The sequence below is a fragment of the Micrasema longulum genome, unplaced genomic scaffold, assembly GCF_059751315.1.
Source record: "Micrasema longulum isolate JH-2025_06_02 unplaced genomic scaffold, ASM5975131v1 h1tg000988l, whole genome shotgun sequence".
In the NCBI taxonomy this organism is placed as follows: Eukaryota; Metazoa; Arthropoda; class Insecta; order Trichoptera; family Brachycentridae; genus Micrasema; species Micrasema longulum.
The window spans coordinates 155,543-180,378 of NW_028278177.1; the positions used below are offsets into that span (position 1 = coordinate 155,543).

The 24,836-nt window shown below is 33.9% G+C and overlaps 1 protein-coding gene across 1 annotated transcript; it reads left to right on the forward strand.

Annotated features, from left to right (window-relative positions):
• Positions 1-5,800: 5,800 nt before the first annotated feature.
• Positions 5,801-24,750, forward strand: LOC148277720 (tRNA endonuclease ANKZF1-like). Its single transcript, XM_088232502.1, has 11 exons — positions 5,801-6,169; positions 7,380-7,586; positions 9,055-9,233; positions 12,066-12,211; positions 13,128-13,260; positions 17,349-17,571; positions 18,305-18,879; positions 20,011-20,171; positions 21,923-22,064; positions 23,117-23,269; positions 23,858-24,750. Exons 1-11 carry the CDS (start codon positions 6,061-6,063, stop codon positions 24,002-24,004), a joined length of 2,175 nt encoding a protein of 724 aa, XP_088088628.1. The 5' UTR covers positions 5,801-6,060; the 3' UTR covers positions 24,005-24,750.
• The last annotated feature ends 86 nt before the right edge of the window (positions 24,751-24,836 follow it).

Here is a 24,836-nt window from a genome sequence, read left to right on the forward strand (position 1 = left end):
ATGTTCTCCATCTCTGTTGTAATATTTTAGATAAATATCACAATTTTTATTCTGTATTTATACCTACATCATCATCATCATCATCATTCCCTTTCCGCATCTAATGGCGCATAGGGCTCTGGATTGGTACACTAATCGCAGCATATCTCGATCAATTTTGTTACATGAAGGTAAGATGATCAGTCTTACGCTTTAGGTACCAGCTCAGGGACTATGAAATATTCTAGTGGAAAAGAACCCGAGACCCTTACACCACGAAACCGTTGTACATACATAATCGTTTAAAATAAAAGTGTCATAAATATTGTCATAGAGTGAGTATGTTTGAGAAATTCAATAATAAATATGACCAATTTTGATTTATTCTGTCATTTATTGTCTATGTAAGGGTTCTCACCTCGTATTATATGTATATCTTTAAAAATAAAATAAACTGAAATTTAACTTAAAAGGTAAATCAAAACAAAAATAACGCGTCAAATGCAAACTGAAAAAAAAATTGGCCATATCCAGCCACATCAGATGTTGCTGGTTTTGAAATAAAATATGGTATGGATGTTGCCGATTTTGATATAAAATTTAATTTCAAACTTTAATGAGTATACTTAAACGTTGGATCTTTCCATTTTAGATATAAGCAACTTATGCAATCCTAATATTTAAAAAAAAACCGTAAATGGATTTTACCGATTTTAATATCCACCGACACAAATATTTTTTTTTAACCAGCAACGCGGTTGGGAAGATGGGACACCACTTATAGCGTAAATATTTATTTACAAAGTGAATGTTTGAGAGCCAATGGTTGTACTGATATGCCTTCTCCACACAATAAACACCAAATAACGCGCGAGGAAAGTACTCACGCTTCCCGACCGTACTATATTGTTTAGCAATATTTCGTGTGTGTCCAAATGTTTGCAGACAAAGCTGGAGTTTTTTATGAAGATTGAAATTGAGAAGGAAACATTTTTAAAAAGGGAATATGGAAGTCTAGGCATTAAAAGCGCTTATGATCTTTCACTGACTGGTTTACGTGGCCACTTTAGACGCTCAGTTCTCTAGTAGGAGTCAGATGAATCTCACCCATATCAATAATGGTTTCAGCTCTTATACTTCACAATTTATTTTTTATTAATTTATTTTTAAATGCTATCTTTTTACTTACAACGTTATAATTTTAAATCTTCTTACCTGTATGTAAAGTATATTATATTATGAATATTTAAAGCATTAACTTTATGGTCAAACATTTTACTAAATGTTATTAAATATCAGGACCTGTCCTGATGACGAGACGGGTACGTCTCGAAACCGGTAGGTATAGAAAAGTCGGTAAGTGGTTATTTACAAATATTTAATTAGATTTAGTAAAGTATATCAATTTATTTATTAACTACTTAACATGTAAAAGGAACGTTATTTAAATGAAATAAAATATTATATAAGTGCTTTCTAAGATCGTCAGCCTCGTGGTGTAATGGTCTCAGCACGTTTACCTACTATGCGAGAGGTCTTGGGTTCGATTCCCGACACGGATGATATCGTGGGTATACAAGGAAAACCGGTTAGCTGCAAAAAGCCAGTTTTGCGTAAATTGAATTTTAAAGTTTGGTTGTTTATTAAAAATCAAGTTAGGTTTTTTTTTTTTTTAATATTTATTATTTATTATTCACGAAACATATGTTTATACATTACAGAATTTATATGAGATAAAAAGCAACAGAATTTTGAGAAAAAAATAATTACGTAAGATAAGAAAAATAAAATCCGCATTTAGCTGATTTTCCTTGAAAAGAAATTTGTGCTGGTTGAGTTAGCCGGCGACATTGTCTAACTGAATTTGAGTTGTATCAAATTCAACACTGTCTTCATCTTCGGATAAAGCATCTATCACATCAGCGGAAGTGGAAAGACTCTTGTACCAATGATGGAATTCTTCGGGAATGACTCCTGTTTTGCATAACTTCAACAAGTTTTTTAAACATAGTTTTTTGCTGTAGTAAGGTTTCTCTAAGGCAGATATTTTTACTTCAATAGTAGTTGTTGTTTTTACTGGTAATAAAAACTTTGGATGTGACATTGCTTTCGTAACGAAAACCAGGCAAAGACACCAAACCGTTTTTCTTTGTATATTCATTATTAAAAACATAAACTTCAATTAAAAAATAATCACTTAAAATCATTTAAGTGATTTTCTTTGTAAAGATTTAAGAATAAATGCTAAATATACGTTTTTACTCGCTCTACAATTTTCTGAAACTCAGTTGATTGATTTAATCGATTATACCTGTAGATGGAGGATAAAAATTAAAATTTAAATGTATTCATAACTCAAATATGCCAAAAACGTAGTTAACCGGTTTTCCTTGTATATTCACGATATGAACTATTGATTAAAATTTGTGTTTGTACACCAGAATATTTCATAGTCCCTAGACGGGTACCTGAAGCGTAAGACTGATTACATACCTTCATATAACAAAAATGATCAAGATGCGCTGCGATTGGTGTACGAATGCAGTGCCCTATGCACCATTCGGTGCGGAAAGGGAATGATGATGAAAATAAATATCAAATTAAAATGAATAAATTACTTAAATGACACAAATGTGCACAAACACAATATTTTTAGTGCAGTTTTATATTATTTACTATGCACTAGACATTTAATCATTTTATTTAATGTTTGCAAATAATTGGCGATTTAGTATGCCTCAAATAATAGTGCAGATGCCAATCGAGTTTAAAACCAATTCATCCCGAGGAATGCCTTTTGAGGAAAGAATTTGAATTTGAAAGTTCAGAGAGTTTTAGGTTACGTTGCAAAATGGATTTAAAAAAATAAAATTGTATATGAGTGTTGCATTTATTGTGTACAATTGGATCGGTAATCTTTTGCTTCAATATGTAAATGTTATCAACCATAAAACACATAAATTTTGTAAATGGGGTCTAGAATTTCAACAGTCCATGCGCTCAGCAGCTGCAAGACTTGTTATAATCTAACTCCTATTTTTGAAAATGAGTTTTCATTTTTTATTTTAATATCATTCAAACTTTCAAACACTAAACTTCTTTGTCAAATTAAAACATAATGTAAATGGGGGCTAGATTACTTAACGTCCATGTGCTCTGCAGCTGCAAGACGTACGGGGATATTTATTGTACAGCGCCTTTGAGGCGATCTTCACAGAAATTGCATTTTATAAATTATCCAGCGGTAATAATAATAATAAAGGTTTATAATTCATAAAAGTGGATTTTTCTGCTTTTAATAAGCTTCTATTTTATCTTTTAGTGTTGGGATCAGGAGAAATATTCTACAGTGGTCCGATCAGGAACTTTTCTAGCATTTGCTCTAGTGAAGAGGAAGTTACTTAAAACTCTTCAGGATAATCCAGCCTGTTGACATTAGTCATCGACAGGCCTCCCGTTCCACCAGAAGAGTGTTCGGCATTTTGAGTCCTACTTTAGTCTACTTTACCATGCAAAATTGATAGCTACCACTATATTATTAAGAATTTGTGAACATCAGAACATCTGCTTGATCCAAATATTTTTTCTCAAGGAAAAAGATAAAATCATAAATGGTTTAACACTTTAATAATCTTCCAGAAATCTTGTAATCAATATAAAATATTTAAAAAATTGAATTTAAATTAAAAACCACATGCGACTTACTCTATCTTGAACACCATACATGAGGAAATTGTGTTTTTGTGCAAGGAACGTATTTCAAATAATAAAAAATAATGGAAAACGAATTTCTTCTCTAAACACGAGTCTATACTCGTTATATTAAAACTCGATTTAAATGTGGCGTCGTTGATATTAGTGAGTAGATTATTCTACAATTGAGCAGCTATTACCTACTGAAAAGGAGGCTTTATTGCATTCTACTTCAAGATTACGTCGTTGCAAGCTTATAAAAGGGCCGCGGAAATATAATCGAATTGACAAAAGTCATAATTCCTCATTTTAAACCTGTGTAGGTACTAACATGCTTCTCATAACTCTGTGGCTGTAAAGATATAGGTCATCTCGAAAGAAGTTTGGTGATGATAGAAGTTAGCTGCATCTGCCAGCGTTAGGAATTTTTTTTTCGTAATATTGCCCATTGGAGAAGTGCAGTAGGTAATAGTCCTCCCGTTGCTGCTGCATATTTTCTTTTAAGCAGCGCTTGGCAAAGCAAAAGGGAAATTTCGAGAAGAAGTTGCGCACCTTGCTTGTTCATTTGCTCTCCATCCTCTTACCCAACATATTTGGATATTCATTTATCTTGTTTTCAAATGCTTAATTCTACTCTGAATATCTACAATGAATGGATTTACCGACCGAGTAACAGTTATAGCTTGTACGCCCGAATGATAATCTGAGAATAGGTAAGTACCTACTTTTGCAACACGCCACTTCTCTGGAACTTTTTCAAGCAATCATTCAAGAACTTCTCGTATTGCGAGTATCTAACAGTTGAAAAGTTATTTTTCAGGCTCGCATAGTAGTTATATACAAGCCTGGAAAACTAAGCAGAAGTTATCTAGTTTAAATAATGTTTCACAAAGTATCTAGTGGTTCTGTATCGCCCTCAAAGGGTAGTAAAGTTCGCATCAAAATTGTAAATTTGAAATTGGAATCAACGCGTTGGTGGAATACAAATGATATCAGTTTTAAAAAGTCAATAAAATAAACCCTCTAAAAGCTGAAACCTTAACAAATAAAATAAATAAAAACATTTAAATTGATTGAATCAAACATAAGTGACAATGAAAACATTAATGGTACGATCGGTACGATTTACGTAGCTAGATATCTTGGGAATTTTTTTTATCATACACTAGCAACATTTTCACTAACTGCCAAATGTTTAGGTGCGTTTCAAAACTAAACGTGTTTGTGCACGGTTGTAGTTTCGTTTTTTGAAATTAACTCGTTTTTTTTTAGTAATAATTCCATAACTGTTCTAGTAGTCAAATATATTTTCTTTATGCATTTATTACGGAAATATAACGAATTGGATATAAAACAATATATGACAATACATATCTCATTTTATTTTAAGTACACAAAATTTCAGAGTAAATCACTTTTGATCCAACTTTTGAAAGTTTCACTCATAAAAAAATCATTGAAATCACGTTGGTTTGAGAGATTATAAGATAATTACAAATTAATATTTTTTCTTTATTTTATTGAAATAAACGACACTTTGTGCCTTTAACATGCTAGGCACATTATTAAATAGACACACAAGTAAAGTTCTTTGTTGAAAAAGTAAATAAAACTATTTTTTATTTTATGTATACAAAAAAAAGACTCGAGAATATTAAATTTGACATTTGAAATGAGCTTTAAACGTTAAAAGAGCAATATCTCACAACTAGTAAAATGTTAGTTACCAACTTGTTCCAGAAACCGGACGATATTACATAGTATGCAAGAAAATAAAATCGAAAAAAAAATCTATTGATAAAGGAATACAGCCAATGTTAAATAATATTCAATCAAAAATAAGGAAATAAACGTTATCCGGAGACAATTATGTCTAGTCTTTTCCACTCATAAAATTTAAAAAAAGGGTTGCCTTTTAGGTATTATACTTTTTTGCATACTTTGCGTTATTCATAAAATCATATCGTTTTAAAAAATATACTCGATATTTAGGTCTTTTAAGGGAAAATTGATCGTAATTTCATTTTAAACAATACGAGATAATACATTATACAAATGACAGCTTTTCACTGTTTTGTATCAGTGCTCTTATTTTCTGAACGCAGTCGAAGTTTAAAAGTGCGAAAATGTGGCGCGAGGTGGCGAAAAGAAAGACGACAGCTGTCAGTTGTGAGGTATTTCACAATATTTTTGACAAGTTGTGAAATAATGTGATTTTCTTATCGGGAGAAACCCGAGCAGCAGTAGGTGGTTATTCGGTTAGTGTTTAGTGTCGCGCGGTCTCGTTGCCTTTTTAAATACGTATAAAAAATAGTTCTAGTATACTAAGGCGAATACAAGAGTAAATTTATAATTTATACCTTTTCGATATAACCCCAAATCTTCAGAATGGAATCGAAAATTCGCACAAGCAAGATTTACGATTTGCCATCGTTTGAGAAACTGATAGATGGGATTCAAGTTTCCGCGTGTATGATCTCCGATGCTCCTCCTGTTGGTAAGTTATCATACAATATTTTATTTTTGGAAAAAAGAAAATGAATTGGATCATGATAATATCATGATGCAATAATTTCACCTGTCTAGTATCGATGGTTGAAATTCATTTATTAATTTCTTACGAAGCAATCCTGCACACTTTATTTACAGTAGTAATCTGCTATCAGGTGCCATTCCGTTGAACTGCAGCTGGAATTTTAGCCTTTGTGTATTTATATTCTTTTGTTAAACTATGTGATCTTTTTATTATGGAAATAAAGATGAGTGATATTTAAATCCACAAACTTAGAATAACTAATGGCCAGTTTCATCTCTTTTAAGACATCTTCTAGATCGAGATGTCGCAAAAGTGATCTTATAATTTTTTTATTTAAATTTGTGTATTTAGGTACAACTCGTTTTTTATTTCTATAATAAATTGCATTAATCTACACACGCCCCTGAAATATGCTGAAATTTTAATCTGTATTCATTGTTTATTTTGTCTGTGGCAGCCGCTAAGCGAATTTCGTTTGTTAAAAAAAATGGATCAAAGAATTAGTATCAAATTTTGTGTAAAATATGAAATAAAGTGTGCGAAATGTTAATAAAGACCTATGGTGAGTCTGCTATGACTGAAACAAGAGTTTAAGTGGTATAAGCGTTTCCAAGATGGCCGTGAAGACGTTGAAGATGATGAACGGCCCGGATGCCCTAGCACATCGACAACCGATGAAAATGTGGAAAAATTAATGAAATGGTTATGAACAATCGCCGAATCACCATCAGAGAAGTCGCTGATGATGTTGGCATATCAATTGTCTCATGCCATAATTTTTTTTCACGCACGTGGCAGCAAAATTTGTTATTGGCAATCTGACTCTCCAAACCTGCAAAATTTTAAAATTCCTGTTATTTTCTGAACACACCTCGTCACTAACAAAATAAGTGTTTAAACTAATAAGTAAAATATCTAAATTTTGAATGCGGGGACAGGGTTAACACCCAATATTTAATATGAAATAGTTTGATGGACACTGGAATTAGTATGTTCCCTCTACTCAACCGTCACATAAGACATTATATTATGCACTTCTTTGCAAATAATATATTTTGATACAAACACAAGCATTCTCAAAAGTTACAAACTTTATTCATTCTCAACATCTGAAATATTATAGTTTTTCAATAACAGATTGTTTTTCTTCATTGTCGAGTGTCGGTTTCAGTGGACGAGGCTAGCGTGGTGAGGCGGGCGGGGGCCCTGACACTGGGGATCGGAGCCGGCAACACGTGCAGTAGCTGCGGCGAAGGCCCGTTCCCGTCGCGCGTGCTGCAGAGCCAGCACTACCGCGGGCGCTGGCACATCCTGAACCTGCGACGCCGCCTGCTCGGCAAGGGGCCCCTCAGTCAGGGCGAATTCCAGGCCAGAGAAGGTACTTTGGGCTTCTTGAACACACATAATTAAACTAAATGTCAAATGTTCAGTTCTCACTTTGGAAATTCTAATTATTTCTTTCGCAATACTTTGGGTCTTTTTTCCACTACGCTATCTGAAACAGCAGTTTAGAATTTGTAAAATTTTGCACAGTTTTGCTAGTGTTGAAAAGTATCGAACTTAGTGATACAAAGTTATTTTACCGTAAATCTGTACTTAATGACTTTTACTTATCAGCTGAGGATATTATCTACAAATACAATTCTGCCATTTTATTTATTTATTAAGGAAATCATACAGATGAAAATTTTTATTGGTAGATGATTGATGCGTTTAATAGTTTTGTGGGCAGGGGTCTACAAATGCTACGAAGGCATTTTTCACCCATACAATTTTTACCCTTGTAAAAAGTTATCCAAATTTTGAAAAAAATGGTAATCAGTTGAAGCAAGGTACAGGGAGTATGGTGGGCGGAGAGTTAAGCGGAGGCGGATTGAGACTATAGTTTTGTGTGTGAAATAGAACCAGAATCCTGGATTAGTGCTTTTGACTCGATTGCTGCTCTCAGGTAAAAATATTAAATAAGGAAGTCGAGTGGAGATAAGTTCACCCTGTAGAGAGTGTTAAGTGTTTGCCTACCATGTTCGAGATCCCGGGTTCAATAGCTGGGAAGGTCTCCATGAAATATTGATTAAAAAGATGGTTCTACACCCCAATATTCCACGTTTCTGGACATCACCTTACCTTTAGGTAATAGTTGATCGATATACGCTGCCTCTAGTGTACTAATGCAGAGCCCTAGGCACCATCGGATGTGGACGGGCTGATAATACGTTGAGTTTTTTTCGTAGACACGTGTACTATTCAAAACAAATAATAACTTTTCTCTCAAACATAACCATAATACACGCTTCTTGTATAGTGATGGTTTGGTAGTACCAAAAGTATGTAATAAGTAAGGTAATAGAACTCTCAAATATTTAGTACTTAGCATTTTTAATTTATTGCTGAAAGAACTTAAATTTAACTCACATTGTAACATGAGCAAAATAAGAGAGTGGCTACTCTCTTATTTCTCTTATCAAAAGTTTATACATGTAAATATTTTAATTTTTCATATATTTTCTTGTATAAAAAAAATAAATTCACATATTATTATTTGCTTATTTATTTATTTACATGTATATTCTGATCTTTCCGGCTGTTAATTTATATCTTTTATTCATTGTTTTTATAAATGTAGATAATATTATATAAGTTTGTATAAATATAATCTTTACCAACAAGCTACAGAAAGTGGCTTAGTGGGATTTTAGTTTTAGTAAAAATGTAACAATTGAAATTTTGAAAACTGTAAAATTGTATGATAATATTATTTAAATAAAAAATAAAATAATAAATAAATAAGGTCTTATATTGATTTATCCATGCCTGTTGCGCTATCTATTTTGAATATTTGTTTTCAGACGGTGCCTCCAGCAGCTCCTCGGAGAGTGACTCAGACTCGGAAGTGGAGGTGAGAAAGGGGCGAGGTGGCGAGGTATCTGAGCTGTTCCTGGCTGCGACGCGACACTGCAGAGCATACTTCACCAACAGATCGGGGCAGGTCCTCTCTGTGTACCGCTGTTTGCTGCATCACAAAAAGGTCAGTATCTATTCTGAATGACGTCAGGACCATAAATGTGTGCATATCAACACATTTTATGCGGGCTTCACAATAATTATTCCTTTATAAAGTCCCGCACAAAAATTATTCCTTTCTGCTCACCCATCATATAATCATCATGTGTGAAAATAAGACGGATATAATCGGCTCATTAACTCTAAACAAATCATCATCTAGTGTGTATACGTAAATGAAATGACAGCTTATCTTACTTTTTATATATGTGTGTGTAATTTGGAACATCTCGAAGCATCGATATAAAATACTCGCGCGAAATAATCAAGCAGTCTGCCTTTCCTCCCTTTAAAGAGGAGCCGGCGTAGAGGGATTTCTACCCTTCCCGCTCATAGGCACCGGTCGGGCATGCGGGTAGAACTACCCTGACTCTGAGGTTGTTTACGACTTGTTGAAAATGGTCCCAAAATTAATATATTTGGGTAAATTATAAGAACACAAATACTTTTTCTACGCAGATTTAATATTCGCATTAAAGAACACATGAAACATTTAAATAATAACAATTTTTCAGAGTTTGCAATCATCTCATAACATCAAATCACGATTTTGAAAAGGATAAAGGAGTAAACATTTTAGGTTCAAATAATAAGAAAGGACTTAAATAATATGGACATTTTTCACACTGAAAAAGCCTTCAAAAATGATATTATCTTAGTAAATAATCAAATAACTTTTCAGTACAGCCCACTTTTTGAATTAAAAATTAACCTATCGGGTAACCCCACCTCTATCCCCCCTTCCACTCAACTCCCTACCAATTCTTCAATATAAGATTAAATATTTTTTAATTATGATTAATGCATGTTTAGACATGGTAGTGTTGGCATGTCTATAAATCTGCGTGTGATTTATGTATTTTTGGAAATACTTTTTTTATACGTATATATGTGTATATATGTGTGTATATATATATTTAGAATTCTTAACAAGTTATTTACAATTTGTTTTTTAATTTTAACATTGTTCTTATATTCATATTTTTTAATCTTTTTTTTTTTTTAATGCAAAGTTTCGCTTTTTATTTTGCATTGCAGTTTGCTTTTTATTGTTTCTACATGTATATAAAATCTTTTTTTATTTCTTTTTATGTGTTGTGTATTTATAAAATTATTACTTTCTTTGTTTGTAGTTACCTGTATATTTATTTTTATACTTATAAGTATATGAAAATGTATTTATTTTTTTTGTTTGAATTCTTTACAAGTTACTTACAATTTGCTTTTTAATTCGATTACTTTTATTATATCCATAAAAATTATTTTTTTCTTTTTACTATGTAAAGATTCACTTTTTATTTTGCATGGCAGTATGCTTCTTATTGTTTCTAAATGTATTGTTTATCTTTTAAATTTTTACGCACTATGTTTGTACTCAACTGTATATTTTTTGTAAATGCCCCTTGGGCGTATTGTAAAATTAAATAAAATAAAAAAAAAAAAAAAAAAATATATATATATTTACTACGGTAATGGTGAAGGTGGAGGTATATTATAGTATTTGCATGTTGGTGTAGTGACTGTCCTGACTAAGAGATGGGTACGACTCGAAACCGGTTGACTAAAAAAGTCGGTAAGTGGTTATATACTTATATTTACTAACATTAATCAAAATGTTTGACCACAAAGTTAACGCTTTAAACATAAATAATAAATACTTTTTTTATTAAAAAAAGTTTTTTTTTTTACATACAAGTGGCTCCAGGGGCGAACTGTGTATACAAGCGATTATGCGCTGCTTACCATTATATTTAAGTAACTATAATAATGTTTTATGGTGACTTTATTAACAGAAAAATAAATAAATAATTAACATTTATTTTAAATCATTTCCACCGTTTGTATTTTTATCCTAATATAAATATAAATTTTAATAAAGCGCGCTAGCACCTGCGGTGAGCCAAGAAACTAGCTGATTATTCCAGCTTATTTTTTCAAACAAATAAGTATACTATATTTTGAATGTATTAACCCTAGTGCGGGTTTCTTCTCCTAGGTTAAACTTGCAGATTACACAAATCATTTGAAGATTCTTGATTTGGAAAACAGTACTTCAAACATTGTTTCTTAAGAACTATTTTTCTTTGAAATGGTACTTTTGACATAAGACCATAATTACTTTCATGCGTCATATTTCAGGACATATAGTGCTCCACGCGACCGTTTTTAGCACTATTAATTACTAGAACAATTCGGCCAGTTGACATTTCAATTGAATACCTAATATCGACTTAATTCATTGTAGCATTTTTTATTTATTTTTGAATGAATTATATATTAAAGTAATGCATAAAATATCCATATAATATAATACATCACAAAGTTACATTGTTTGAGTTGATTTCATGGATGAGAGTTGTTGTATCACACAGAACCACGGAAAAATATCAATTTATAGTTACATTATGTTATATTATGTACCTTCTATGTAGGTACAAATATATGGTATTTTATTATAGCTTACCTGTAAATAAAATCACCATTCGCCACTGGGTGGCTCATGTGTTAGGATTCCATATAGGCAGGAACAGGTACCCTTTTTACGATGAGATATTATAAACATGTGCTGAGGCCAAAGTTGTAATTTTATTTCGGCACCATTCTGCACTTCAAGACAGTCTGTACTGTGAAAATTTAGTTTAAGTAGCTCTTTTGAAATGCATTCATTAAAAAAAAAAACTGTAAGGCCTTTGTTATATGTTTATCGCTTATCATCACATAAAGGCGCTTTAAGGGTATATCTTTTTATGTGAGATCAGATACTCGCGGGCAATGAGTCAACATTGTTTTATTTCAGGAATGCATAGGAGGAGATGGACTAGGGGAGCGCTGGGTGGGAGCCTGTCAGGGGCTTCTGAAGTCTGGGGGGTGGGCAATCCTTATGAGCGCCGGAGGACACTTTGCCGGTGCTGTCTTTAGGGGAGAAACTGCAGTTCCTCTCAAGTAAGAGTTTTCGGTACATTTCATTGCTTTGCGGAAGTTGTCCAGCTAAAAAATAATTTACTTTATATAATTAAAATGCCCTTGAACATTTAAAATTATTTGTTACGAATAAATGTGTTAGATAGCAGAATCCAGTTGTGAATAAACCTCGAACATCTGATTTATAGTCTGCAACACTTTCACCGACTCATAAATTGAGAAGCGTGGAATCAAAACTCGCATGAATAAAAATATGCATAAATTGAGAAAAGTATGCCAAGTTACTCTTATTAGCGCCATCTATCCATCACATTTTACTTTGTTGTTAAAATTTAACTTTTAAACATAGAAAATTGCTTGGTTTTAAAAAAATTAGCGTTGGTGTCAAAACTAACATTATCCATCAGATAAAGTTAGTTTTGACACCGAGCCCCTTTTCACCAATCAGAACTCGGCATTTCTTCTTAACAAAAATGGCAGCTTACAGGGTTGGAGCACTATTTTAAAAAATGGAATAATCCGATATGCTTCTATTTTAAAGGCTTGTCAACAGCCTTATTTAAAAAAAAATGGAATAATCCGCTAAGATTCAATAGCCTTATTTAAACTAAATTGAACAATCCGCTACCCTTCCATTTTAAAGGCTTGTTAATAGCTTTTTTTTTTAAATGAATAATTTGTTAAGCTTCTATTTTAAAGGCTTGTCAATAGCCTTATTTAAAAAAAAAATCCTCCAAGCTTCTATTTTAAAGGCTTGTTAACAGCCTTATTTTAAAAAAATTGAATAATCGGCTAAGCTTATATTTTAAAGGCTTGCCAGCGGGTGGGAAAGAAAGGATATAGAAGAAAGTTACGAAAAATACACCACACTACCCAGACCAACTAAAAAAAGTCTTTGATATTATGATGTTATTAAAATGTTTTTTTTGTGTTCTAGACACAAGACGTTTCATTCATACGTGACGAGGAGGGGACAGGGGAAGGCACAGGGGACAAGAGATAATCGGGGGAACGCACCGCGATCTGCTGGCGCCTCTCTTAGGAGATACAACCAGGAGCAGTTTGCGCAGGTAACATTATTAATGTATCCATTTTTATATTTTCAGACTGAATTTTTGATTGCTATTTATTTATTTTTATTTGTAGGGGATATATCTTTTGTGTTAATGAATAATGCCCAGGAAATTTCCCATGGGTTTTGTTGCAAGGTTGCGTGTTTTATATAACTAAAAGATATCACCAACATATTTATTTTAATTTATTACAAACCAAATTATAGAAATATAACAATAGCTTTAATATGAAATTATAATGGATATGTCTGCAATACTGATTAATACATTTAACTGTGCTCGTGGAATGATTTTATGAAATTGAATTGTATGTCTGTAGTCACGTCTACAAACACGTCTGCAACCCACGGTGAACGGGAGAGGTTTTTCGGTTTGGTATACTGAAGGTTGTTGTGTGCGCGTTGATCTATGGTAGCCTGGCGGTTGTTTGATTGTGTTGTTTAGCGGCCAGGGAGTCACGTAATTTAAATTTCTCGTGTGACACAACAGGCCAAGAGGTCCAATTATAGTAATAATCTACTGCACAAAAAGCTAAGGTTTGAGAAAATCACATTCGATTCGAGAAGAAACATACTTAGTCAGTTTATTTATGAATTTGAGTTAAACATGCCAATTTGTAAATTTTAACTGTACCCAAAAAACTTAATAAACATTTTATCAGTCATCGACAAAGTTTGAAATCGACAAGGATTGAAGCTGTACAATGAGTTACCTGAAGAAATAGAAAGCATTTAAATATTTAAAATTAATTTGAAAAAATATGTTTTTGAGAAGTTTTGATAAAAAAATGTAATTTTATTTATAGTAGTTCGATGTTATGAACTAACTTAACAAACCATAAATAAACAAATAATAAAGTCGTCAAAAAGTTTTGGATCAGGCGGAAGAAACACAATTAGTCAATAAGAAAAGTGAAAGGAAGAAAAGATCAAAAATAAAATCTATAATTTTATTTTATTTATTATACATTTTTCTTTGCATTTTACAATAGGTATACTACACTGTCAAATAAGTACCCGGAAATTTGAAATAAAACACAAACAACTTATCAATCATCTAAATTTATTATATCCTCTTCAAAATAGGCCCCTTCTGAGGCAATACACTTCTTCCAACGAACAATCCAATCATCGAAACACTTTTTAAAGCTATATTCCGGGATGGCCTTCAGTTCTCGTTGCGAATTAGTTTTGATGTCTTCAATGCTCTCAAAACGGGTTCCACGAAGTGGTAATTTGAGTTTTGGAAACAGGAAAAAGTCACACGGGGCCATATCTGGAGAGTACGGTGGTTGTTCGATGATATTTGTTGAATTTTTGTTCAAAAACTCGTTCACAATGATCGCTTTGTGCGCTGGTGCATTATCGTGGTGCAAAATCCAACTGTTGTTCCGCCACAAATCTGGTCTTTTGCGACGAACATTCTCTCTCAAACGCCTCATAACGCCAAGATAATATTCTTTATTGACGGTTTGGCCCTCCGGTAAAAATTCCGAATGAACAACACCACGAATATCGAAGAAAACGGTCAGCATCACCTTGATTTTCGATTTGCTTCGGCGCGGTTTTTTCGGTTTCGGCTCATTTTTGGTGCGCCATTCTGATGATTGTTGACTTGTTTGCATGTCGTACTCGAAAACCCATGTCTCGTCACCAGTTATGATGCGTTTGATGAACGTTGGATCGGAATTTACGCGTTTAAGCATGTCTTCAGCCACCTTACTGCGATTCACTTTTTGAAGAAAATTCAGATCTTTTGGCACCAATCGCGCTGCGACTTTCGCATACCCAAAACATCAACCAAAATATGACGAGCGGTCTCATGAGACATGTTCATTTCTTGGGCTATCTCTCGCAAACTATAATGACGATTTTTGAGCACCATTTCCTTTATTTTGTCGACGTTTTCTTCAGTTGAAGAGGTCGAAAGCCGTCCTGAACGTGGCAAATCGTTCACTTCTTCTCGCCCCTCTTTGAACGATTTATACCAATCGTAAACTTGAGTTTTTGACATGGTTGAATCACCAAATGTTTTTTTTCAACATTTCCAACGTTTTGGCACAAGAAATTTCGTTTGAAACACAAAATTTCACACAAACTCTTTGTTCGATATTTTTATCCATACAGATAGTGTTTTTCTGGGTTATTATGCCGTGTTTGTGGGCTTTGTATTGCCGACGTTTCGGAGCACATTGCAGTGTCCATCTTCAGGGCTGAATGTATGAGTGTAGTTTTTAGTGTGTTTAATTGTGAGGAATTTGTACCGTGTCGCAGTCGGGCAATGTATGTGGTTAAGTGTGTGGAGTTTGTACCGTGGGCTTTGGAAGCACCGGGTACCATGAGGTTCGTAGTCGTAACCCATCATCCCTGTTTATGTTATTAGGATGTTTGTATATTTCTATGGCTTCCTTTATCAAACGGGCTTGATGATTTTTGGGCTTTCCAAGGACATTTGGCTCAAATGAGAAATTATGCCCTGTTTCTATGTAGTGCTCTGCAAGAGCTGATTTATCCGGGTAGCCCAACTTGCATGCACTCTTGTGCTCTTTTATTCTTGTCATTATGTTTCTGGCAGTCTGCCCTATGTAGACTGTTTCACAGCTTTTGCAATTTAATTTATATACTCCATCTGTTTCAAGTGGGTCCCGATCTTTTACTGATTTCAAATCAGTAAAAGTGTGTCAAGTAAAGTCAGTGATTTCAAATCAGTAAAAGATCGGGACCCACTTGAAACAGATGGAGTATATAAATTAAATTGCAAAAGCTGTGAAACAGTCTACATAGGGCAGACTGCCAGAAACATAATGACAAGAATAAAAGAGCACAAGAGTGCATGCAAGTTGGGCTACCCGGATAAATCAGCTCTTGCAGAGCACTACATAGAAACAGGGCATAATTTCTCATTTGAGCCAAATGTCCTTGGAAAGCCCAAAAATCATCAAGCCCGTTTGATAAAGGAAGCCATAGAAATATACAAACATCCTAATAACATAAACAGGGATGATGGGTTACGACTACGAACCTCATGGTACCCGGTGCTTCCAAAGCCCACGGTACAAACTCCACACACTTAACCACATACATTGCCCGACTGCGACACGGTACAAATTCCTCACAATTAAACACACTAAAAACTACACTCATACATTCAGCCCTGAAGATGGACACTGCAATGTGCTCCGAAACGTCGGCAATACAAAGCCCATAAACACGGCATAATAACCCAGAAAAACACTATCTGTATTCTGAAGGCCGTGAAAACCTACGAACCTTGATTTTTATCCATAGTAAAAATCGCAACGCACACAAAAGGTTGACTTGTTCCTAATGACGCCGTAACCAAACTAAATGACACATAGCAAAAAAAATTCACAGAATAGTGGCTGACAGTTGTGCCAACCTGGGAAATTTTTTTTTTTTAAATATTCTCAGAGGGAAAATTTAAAATGAGAATTTCCGGGTACTTATTTGACAAAAGGTACATAAGTTACAAATTAATACAAAATACACTATTACAAAAACACTAAAAAAATCCCACAAAGGCATGCCCTGTGTGGGTATACATTTTATTTTAAATTTCAAATAAAGGCTACTGGAAGAATACGGCAGTTATAAAAAAAGATAAAAAAATAAGTGTAAATATTACAAAATATTTTTTTATCAATAAAAATGAGAATATAATAATAAGTATATGCTATTCATTAAAAGATAATCTATTTAAATCTGCTTTTTTTATTCATGATTTCAACAAAAAAATTTAATTAAAACAAATTTAAATAATGAATCTCTATCATATTGCCCTTATGAGATGCGCTGAACAGTTTGGGAGCTATGAACAATAAGTTTCTTTGCCCGAGTCTGGATTTACAGTAAGGGATTTCAAGTAAACTATTGAATTCTATTTTTGACTATGCATATTTCTTCCGTCCAGTCTTCAATTGTGATCTACCTGGGAATCGAACCCGGAACCTTCGGTGTGCGAGGCAATCATCTTTTATCATTACACCACAGGGTTTGGGTTTAACCTACTCCTTGCTCGCATAATACTTTTTATTAAAAGTAACCTTTATTGAAAATGCATTGCAGCACGTGAAGGACATACTGAATCTGTGGAAAGAGGATCTGCAGGCGTGTTCGCTCATCCTGTACCGGGCTGTGGGGCCCCTGAACCAGGGGGCCCTGCTGGGGGCGGGGTCCCCGCTGCGCCCTGCCGACACCCGCCTGCGCACGCTGCCCTTTCCCACGCGCCGGCCCTCACACCGCGAGCTGTTGCGCGCACATGACATCCTGTCCACCGTGGAGATATACGGTATGGACATACTCAAAATGTTATTGATCAAACTAGCTGGTATAAAAATTGAAATAATTATGCCGGACAAATCTCACCTGCATCAATAAAGGTTTCAGCTCTTTTGCTTCTCAAAAGCCAACAGATGGAAGAGTTGAGGAAGTATGGATGTTTAAAAATGGTAAATAAAATAATTATAGTATACCACTTAAATTAGCCGACAGGTAATAAGTCCTGTAAATGCCTAGATTTCCTAATTGCCTTCTCAAAAATGTTTTTGCTCTCTGTATAATATATTTTCATGAATATTCGGGCTTATTATAATAAACTGACATTTTAAATTTTTATCCTAGTTTCGACATCCTGAACTGCGAGAATTGATTTCTTGTAAAGTAGGAAAAGTAAAATAAAAATTATGGCACGCATGTCGTCGTCAAAAAGTTAAATCAGCCACTTAATTGGGTGGCTAAGCTTTTCATTAAATGCCGGCATTTAAATGAATGGCTAGGCCATTTGTTGAATTAATTTAGATAACTCAATGTTCAACGTGCTGGCCGGTTGAAAGCTCCCCCTTTGGAAACTGCCAAATCAAATTTAATTAGAATATTTTCAGAAAATAAACGACATACACCTAATAATTTTTTTGTACTACATAATTTGAATGTTTTATATTTTCATGATTTTTACTGAGTTGTGTAAAAGCTGAATAAAACATGTTTTTACAATAAATTCTGTTTTTATTTTTGTATTTTAGAAACTGCGGAAATTTTTCAAAGAGCCATTGCACCAGCAAACACTGCCAGCAACACATACTCCAGTGACAAGAACAGTGGCCGAGCGTCACGAACTACCAAACCTAGTCCTGTGAAGTTAGACAGAGCCAAGTCCAGGGAAGTCAACGCCAGAACCATCCCTGATGGGCCTCCCATGTCCAGTGAAGATGAGACTCCGACCTTCCAGCCATCTACCTGCCCCGCCAACTGGACTAAAACTCTCTCGGAGTATGATAAATCTATAAAAAAACCCAGCAGAGACATCCTTAGACAAGATAGCGTGGAAGAAAAGACACCAGTTAAAAAAGTCACAAAAAAACTTATCAATTTGGATTTGACGGGAACTTTAGAAGATTTTGATGATTCCGTGAAGAAAAAGAACAAAAAAACTAAAAGAAAAGGGCCAGAGAAACAAAAGGGAACCGACAATAAAATACAGGTAGATTCTGTTAAAGATAGTGAAAAGGATGCAAGTAAAGAAAAGGTTGAAGATGTAAAATCAAAGCCAGGAAAAGGAGGAAAGAATCTTGTAAAAATTCCAGCCATCGTAGAAAAGGTAAGCTTATTATCAGCCACGAATATTAACCCTGCCAAAGCATTTAAAAAAAAATATTTGTGTGACTTGCGACCTACGCGTAGCTGTTTTAAAAATAATTATATCTCTAAAATTAGTCATCCTATTTAGGTAAAATAAAAAGCATTATCAAAATAAAAAATTGGTTATAATTTACAAAAGCTTTATTTGTAATTTTTCACATTTTATATAATTATACATTAAAGCTTCTTCTGATCCGGAGGTCATTTCTGTATTAGAATTGCTGTCCATATAAATTTCTCCAAATCTGTCATTGTAATTATCTCCTAATTGTGGGTGTGCAAAAAATAAAAAACAGGAAAAAATATAGCAAAAAGTATTGTTTTATATGTACTTACAATAAAATGAAAATAATCCCAAGAACAGCAATGTGATTACAACCGTCCAGTTCAGAAGATGATGAGAAAGTGAGAGTGGTGTAGATTGTGTGTTTTATTACCGTCCGTCTAATAAAACACAACGCATATCCCAAGAGTCGACCTAACGCAGGTATAAACACTAATATTACGCATCATGACAAAAATATTTATCGGAACCGAAAATAAAATTATGGGTCGCTATCTTAAAGACATTATTTACGTAAGCAAATATTTATATTGTGAATCTATTGTCATAAATTAGTGTAATCCGAAATGCACCATAATCACCGGTCTCGTACGGGACCACTGGGCGTGTAAAGGTTAATGAATTTCAGAATAATGATCTTGAAAAATTGACCATTCTTACAATGCCCCCTTAGCCAGTGGTTGTTCAGTAAAAAATCAAGCCTTAATCTATTTTTTAAAACAATAATAACATACAATTTATGCAGTACCATTTTTATGTTAGCATTGTGTTCAGGTGGATAAAAGATACAATTATAGTTGTATTTGTGTCTGAAATAGAAACAGAATCTTTGACCAGTGTTTTCATGCTCAACTACATTCATTTAGACAGAACGGTAAATGTTAGATGGATCATAAGCTCTGTAAATGCCTAGACTTCCATATTCTCGACAGCTTCATCTCTGCGAAGAAGTGTTCAATTATTTAATAGCAATTATAATATTCTGGTACATAAGAAAAAAATGTAACAATGATATTTTTTTTCCAGCTGTGGAAGTGCGTGGAGTCGGGAGAGATGGAGCTGGACCTGATGTTGGACCGTTGGGAAGGTCCTCCCAGTTTGGAGGAAGCCCTCAACATGCCAGACTTGGTGGATGGTAACACGGCGCTACACAAGGCCTCCATCGCTGAGCAAACTCGAGTCATCTCGTATGTTATTAATATTACTTATATTTAATCTTTATATCTTACAAAATGGGTTGCTATTCCTATGGGAATAAGTCGAACAGGCGAAGTGGTGTGGTATACATAATATTTCTACGGATTCATTAAATATTAAAATTAATTGTAAAAATAGGAAAGAAAGTGAATAAGAATCGAAACCAAAAACACTTTAAAGGGAGGAGAATTGTGGTGATAGCCATTCGATGGATAGGTTAGCTGATTTAATCATAGCGGGAGTGGTGTGGAGTAAGTCCGGCATGTCATGTCTTTCTGGATCTTCATTGCTTTCTGCATCCACCAACACATAAAACATATGATTAATAATTACACGTGCAGTGGCAGAACTTTGAATATAAGTAAAATTAGTAGCTTAGTAAATTTATATTTTTTATTACTAATTGAAGAGATTACTATTCTACTAAATGTTAAAACAGTAACAATACCCATACTTGAAATGAAAAATAACAACTTTATAATTATGAAATAAGCTTACCAGAAAGAAAAGATGGAGCCATATCAGTTGATAGCTACCTGCCCCCAGTTTAATAATTATTAACAATGCTTTGAGTATGTCTAGATGTTTGTAGACAGGCTGGATTTCCTCCCTAGGGAGTGATTTAGATCTTAATTGCCGGTTTAAGTGACCACTTTATGAATCTCACCCACATACTAAAGGTTTTAGCTCTTTTACTTCACAAAAGTAAACAGATGGAAACGTTGAGGAAATGTGGACGTTTAAACATAGGTAGAATGGTGAATGTTACACAGTGTGTAAAGTGGCCACTTAAGCCAGCCAATGACATATATATTCTATATTCCCTTCTCAAAATTGTTTTACCTCTGCTGCGAAAAAATGAATTGAACATAATTATTATTTGGTTTTAGTTATTCACCTAGAAGTTGTTTGTATGAAATGGGTTCGGGCGAATCTCGTCACTGTTATTTTACTTTTTACAATATAATTTGTGTGGTTGTGTAAAACATAAATGTTTCTTATGCATAAACGCCCAGAGGGCATAGTAAATAGTTTAAAAATACATAAATTACTTAATATATAGCAGCAATATATAATATATAGTAATATTTTTTACTATTAATATGTATTTCATTGCTATGTAATAATCCTTTATTTTTTTAATACTCTGTGAATAATTACCTCGTATGCATATTGTAAAAATAATGATAAAACAGCTGATTTAATTGCACCAGGACTGTTGTAGAGTAGGTCCAACAGCTCTGCATAACTATTTTCAGTTTTGTACATATTTGTTACTTCATAGGCATTTAGAATCTTTATTTCTATTTTTATATATCTTTAGCTTTTTAATCTTTATTTTCTATTGAATATGTTCTGTAACTTGAAATAAAAAATAAAACTATTATTTTATTGGTTGGTTCGAAGAAATTGCCATTTGGCAATAAGACCGCCAATGTACAAATAACATTATGTACAAAAAGTTAAATAAATAAATAGAATCAATGGACCCTTAGTTTCTGATCCAAATCCAAAAATAGCGGCCTTAGTTTTCAAAATATTAAATATAAACAAAATCAAAATATGAAGATCATTTTTATATATTTTTAAAAAAGTATTTGTGAAGCAAAAAAAATAAAATAATAATACTTGACATTGGCGTTAAGCACATAAGGTTAACTAAACAAAATTAATAAAAAGGAAAACATTTTGCATACTTAAAAGTAACAAATAATAATTGAATTGTGGTTGTTTTACGCAGACAGCTGCTGAAGCTCGGTGCGGACCCATGCGTGCGTAATGTGGCTCTGCACACCCCCTACTCCGCCACCTGTCACCAGGACACTCGGGTGGCCTTCAGACTATTCCAAGGGTTGTATCCGGACAGATATAATTACGCAAAGGTCGGTTCTATTTCTGTCTTATCAGTACTTCCTCTATTCTGAAAAGTTTAACATGTTTGAGGCATTTAAAAATAAAGTAATTTAGTATTGTTTTTTTTTTTGTTGGACCACTTTGTGGTGTAATAGTATGCGCGTTTGTGTATCGTGTCTGTGGTTCCAACTCCGGACATGGTAGACTTATTTATTTAGAAATCGTATTTTTACATTCCATTGGCATGTAAAGTGTAAATCTGATTATCTCCCATCCACGCTGTGATTTATGGGATTTGATTATTTCAATACATAAGTATTTATCTTAGGCACTGCTGCTTTCTTTCCTAATTGACAACTTTCAACTTTCAACTTCCCTATTTGATAAATAGTTAAATTGTATTTATATCTCAGAGTAATAATTCTCTAGAGAAGCTCTTATGCTCTTTTGCATAGAATAAATGTTTTCCAAATTTAGCACACACAATTCTTAACCCAAGTACCCGCGGCCCGTTGTATTGCTGTAATCTGTAGCTAAGTTCACTGTCAATAATTATAAAATGGTTTTTCTCTATATGGGTGACTATTAGGTTATTACTCTAAGATTTATATCCACTATTTTTAGTTATTTATTTTCTTCTTCTGCTCTATCCTTCCTCTCTCCACTGCTGTATATATCCCTCTTCTAATTCCTTCCGCTCGTCTCTGTCTCGACTCCTCCGCATTCAGGCACCACCGGCTATCTGGGCAATGTCCTAGGTCCATCTTTTTGGGGACCTTCCAACCCTCCTTTCATTTGTTCCGATCCTCAACTTTAATATTTGTGGCACCCACCCGGTGTCCCCCCTGTCTAGCCATATGTACTGCCGATTGCCACTTTAGTTTTGCCACACGGTTCATGACATCAGCAAATTCGTTTCTCCATCTCATCTATTCGTTTCTTATTCTATCTCGGAGACTTGCACCGAGCGTCTGCCGTTCCATGAACTATTGAAAGGATTGCTTTTTGAGCGCTCTTTATTGTAAGGGTTATCGTCTCTAGTTCATAAGTTAATTATATATTTATGATATTATCTGCTCAGGCTAATATTCCCGGCCCCCTGACATCGGAGATTTTGGAGCTGGAGAAGGAGAAGAAAGCGGCTCAGAAGAAGGCCAAGAGACAAAAGGATAAGGAAAAGTTGCAGGAGAAGATCAAGGTTGAGAAGTTCCTCCAACTTAATGATAAAGGAAAGGTAATGTTTCATTGAACTAGAACAAACTAGTAACTTGCTATTCCTAAATTGCTGTAAATTGCCTGACTAGGAGAACTTAAGGTTTTAAATATTGTTTTAACAATAAACAAATAAAACCCACGCTCGTCTCCTAGTTGAAAAATTACGGTGCCCACAAATAGCTTTAAGAGTTCAGACACTAAGTGTCAATAACCCTTTAGAAATAGTTGATAGATTTCTGGTTTCTGGGTAACCATATTTAGCGTGCTTTCATACGTACTGGATTCTCTTTTAAATGTTAGAAACACTCACCTTCTGACATTATGGGCGGTGTAGTTTAAAAAATACAAATCATAGCGATGATAATCACATTTTTTATTTATTTAAACTCTATTTGATAGTCCATGATTAAATAAAAAAAACACTGCACTTCCAAAAGAGAAGTACAAAATAGTCCAAATCATGTTGTAAGGAAAATAAGATGTATCTCTTGGCTCAAAAACTTAAAAATAATGCTTCCACTGTAGCATCATACTTTAATTCTTTTAATTGTCCACCAAACCTATGATTATTTTTTATCTTTGAATCTCATGTTTGTTTTTATTCCAGATTGCGGCTACTTCCGATAGGCGATGTTTCTCTTGCGGCGTCTGTCTACAGCCAACTCCTTTCCAGTACCAAGACTTCAAGTTCTGCTCCATCAAGTGTCTGCAGAACCATAGGAATACTCGGCCCCTCCAGCTCTCGGCTCAATAACACTTATCTCGTCCATTAGAGAATGCTAGTTTGGAAGACTACTTAGCTCTTTGGAATTCTCGCATTCTTACAATCAACCCAAATATTTAAACTAGTTGCGAATAACTCAATGCTACAAAATGGGGATAGTTGTGATAGAGTGGGATGTGAGAGAATCACGAGACCATAACTCGGTTAAAAAAGTACGTGTGAATCACTACCAAAAAACTACTACTACTAAAAAATCACTACTACTAAAGACAGTCTCGAAAGGCGCATTTTTCTTTGTTGTCCAAGGCGTTAAAACACTCGGTTTTGCCTTTGGGCTTGGGTTCACCACTATTTATGTCTGCTTGTCTATTTATTATATCAAAGTACCTATGTAAATATAAGTTGAGTTTTTTGATCAGTCACTAAAAGGGGGCCCCTGACTCCGAACTTTTAATGGGCATCGCCCTATCAGCTAGAATTCCATATTCCTTTCCCGTGCAAGTTTTCCATCTCTGTATAAATATCATCTGTATTTTTTGTCTATTATTTAGCGTAATTATGTTCGGATCTTTTGTAAACAGATTGATATTTGTTTGAAAAATAAGTAGGTATGTAAATACTAACTATAATATATTATGTTTGCTGTGTCACCTGTTTCAAAGTGATCAAATAAAAGACTAAATAGATGATAACTATTGTCAAATATGTTTGTATAATTTATAGATATGTGAATTTTAAGTAAACAATATTTTATTAAAAATATAGTTGGTTTATTTTATTTTGTTCTTTTACTACCAAATTTAGTTTTAATCACACTCAGATAAAATTCAACGTATGCCACTGTAGTTTTCTTACCGATACT